Source organism: Temnothorax curvispinosus, unplaced genomic scaffold (assembly GCF_003070985.1).
Source record: "Temnothorax curvispinosus isolate PA1 unplaced genomic scaffold, ASM307098v1 QBEX01015711.1, whole genome shotgun sequence".
NCBI lineage: Eukaryota > Metazoa > Arthropoda > Insecta > Hymenoptera > Formicidae > Temnothorax > Temnothorax curvispinosus.
Genome location: NW_020225491.1, coordinates 33,296 through 35,986, shown reverse-complemented (window position 1 = coordinate 35,986; position 2,691 = coordinate 33,296). Strand labels below are relative to the sequence as shown.

The 2,691-nt window shown below is 39.9% G+C and overlaps 1 protein-coding gene across 1 annotated transcript; it reads right to left on the bottom strand.

The window, feature by feature from the left end:
- Positions 1 to 214: 214 nt before the first annotated feature.
- LOC112465979 (40S ribosomal protein S18) lies at positions 215 to 1,714 on the bottom strand. The gene is made up of 4 exons (XM_025033808.1): positions 1,620 to 1,714; positions 1,060 to 1,245; positions 898 to 999; positions 215 to 433 (listed from the first exon to the last, which is right to left on the bottom strand). Exons 1-4 carry the CDS (start codon positions 1,620 to 1,622, stop codon positions 266 to 268), a joined length of 459 nt encoding a protein of 152 aa, XP_024889576.1. The 5' UTR covers positions 1,623 to 1,714; the 3' UTR covers positions 215 to 265.
- Between the last annotated feature and the right edge of the window lie 977 nt (positions 1,715 to 2,691).

Sequence of the window (2,691 nt, the reverse complement as noted above, 5' to 3'; positions counted from 1 at the left end):
GCTTATATTAATCAATATAATGACTGTCTTACTTGGCTTGAAAGATTCGTTACTTCAGGACCAAGAGGTTAATATCCCGATTTAAATAAATCACTAGTCTACGATTAAAAGCACACAAACACGATGAAATTATTCTTGTACTCGACATTGTGCCTCGCGACCGCGAGTCGGTTTTTTCTTCTCACGATTGACAACGTGTGGTCGAATAAACACATTTACCGTTTAAAGATTTATTATTAATAGTACATAATATATGTATATAAAATTACTTCTTTTTCGACACACCAACCGTGCGTCCGCGACGACCGGTAGTCTTGGTGTGCTGACCACGTACACGGAGACCCCAGTAGTGACGCAGACCTCTGTGAGCGCGGATCTTCTTCATCCGCTCCAAGTCCTCACGCAGCTTAGAGTCCAAGTTGGCACTCGTAAGCTGCAAAATGATACATACACATAAAGTTTTAAAAATACCTCGTGACTTTATTGACAATAGCCTAAAATTATATGTAAATAAATGGGTTTTTGTTGCACTCGTACCTCTTACTTTAGAGAATAAGGAATTCTATTAAGCGGTAAAAATGTACAGCAGTGCAGTCGCTATTGCACAAGCTACCAGCTGAACGTACAATGAACATTTGCACGATCAGTCGTGAATTTGTGCGATGGAATTTGTATGGTATATCACAAAGATGGACGACTATTGTAAATCACCGCTGTAACTTTATAACATATCTTTACATCTTAGTTGATTCTCAATAAACACTATTACTCAGTTCTGCATATGTGAGAAATATATTTCTCTAAGTGTATGATTTTACATTTTACATTTTTCGACAATAAAGTCTACGTGTTTCAGAACCTGATCTCTCTTCTTTTTTAAATTAATAGTTAACGTACCTGCGAGTACTTTCCATCGACGATGTCTTTCTGTCTGTTGAGGAACCAATCGGGAATTTTGTACTGCCTGGGGTTGGCCATGATAGTGACAATTTTCTCGACCTGAAATTATTTTCAGTACATCAGCAACGATTCGCACAAACGTAAAATGGCAAGACTCACCTCCTCCTCCGAGCACTCTCCGGCTCGCTTGTCCAGATCGATGTCTGCCTTCTTCAAGACGATGTTGGCGTAACGACGACCGACACCCTTGATCGCGGTCATGGCGAACATGACCTTCCTGTTACCGTCGATGTTCGTGCCCATGACACGAAGAATGTGCTGGAACTTCTCAGGAATTACGAGCGACTGGAAAACATTAATCCAACGTGGTTATGTGTACACTAACCTCAAACGCGACGCGCGACAATCCGCGAGCCGTTCAACGAATTTTCGCCCGTCGCGTGGAACACCAAATAGTTGGATCTTCGCGATCATCGCGAAAGTGTGCTCGACTGAGAAAATTAAAGTCGCGAAATATGCAACGTCGGGAGGTTAGAGGCCTGGACGCGTCTAACCTCCAAACGTCGCCACGTCAATTTTCCTCGCGACGTTCATCGAAATATTTCCTGATACGGATTCAGAATCGACAGCTTTATCATCCCGCTCGAGCGTTTGGCGCATATCGTGCAAGATTCCGTGGAAAAGCTTGGATTTTGAGAGGAATTCGCGCGGACACTCACCATCTTGCCGTGATGCTTGACACAAAAGGACGGAGAGGGGTGAGAGGTAAGAGAGAGGAATGAAGAATGGGAGAATGGAGGGAGATTCGTGAAACCGGAAAAGACTCTCGTCACTCGTGCGTATCGATTATCGAAAATGGCGCGCATTGCGGCTTTTTTTAAGTTATAAACGTGACATTTTATTTTACTGGATATCACAATCACAGACGCGCGCTCGCGCGCGCTATTTACCTTGATTATAATTATTATACAGTTATTATTGCACTATTAACTCCTTAAATCCTACATATATGTATATAAATTAAAATTTAAAATTTAAAATATTTAAATATTCTCTGATATATATATATATATATGTGTGACCTGTTTTTATCTGATGTGATTACGGCTACGGTCAACGTGACGCTAAAAATGCTTTGGAGTGTTCTTCTTCTCCTTCTTTCTTCATTGAAAGAAAAGAGAAGAGGAATGCTTTGAAGCATTTGTAGCGTCACGTTGACCGTAGCCTACATCCTATTAGGCAATTTTTGGCGATTGTTTGGTACATGTACCAAGGTTGATATTGGTAGGGGCGGAGCTTATTCTGGTATATGTACCACTACCATGTACCACTGCGAATGCTAAAATGGACTGGTTTTTTTCTGCTTACGCGCGACTTTCAAACAGTTCAAAGATATTTATTTCGTTCAGATTAAACAGCTCAGTTGAGCGCTTATTAATTACTTTCCTTGATTGTTACATTTTCTTGGATGTATCAAAGATCTAAAAAAATATTTGTGAGTGCTCATTGAGCTGCTTTTTCTGCTAAACAACCCAGTAAACATAACCAATTTGTTTCACACAACGCGGTATCAACGTGTCGGTTTTTCTTAAGAGCAGTATAAACATGAGTCTTAAAACGTGTTTATTAATATTATTAAATGAAATATATGATGACGAAGATGAAGAAATATCTGGAGTAACGGAAATGTACATGCAATTAAACAATGCAAGAAAGAATAAACGACGTATATTACCTATTATGAAACAAAGACAACATCATACTCGTCCTGGACTATATTCCGAAATGTGG

Excerpts from the sequence above, each read along its gene's own strand:
- LOC112465979 (XM_025033808.1), bottom strand. Across the intron at positions 1,000-1,059 it reads GAGAGTGCTCGGAGGAGGAG|GTCGAGAAAATTGTCACTAT; the intron begins GTGAGTCTTGCC and ends AAATAATTTCAG. Across the intron at positions 434-897 it reads TCGATGGAAAGTACTCGCAG|CTTACGAGTGCCAACTTGGA; the intron begins GTACGTTAACTA and ends ATCATTTTGCAG.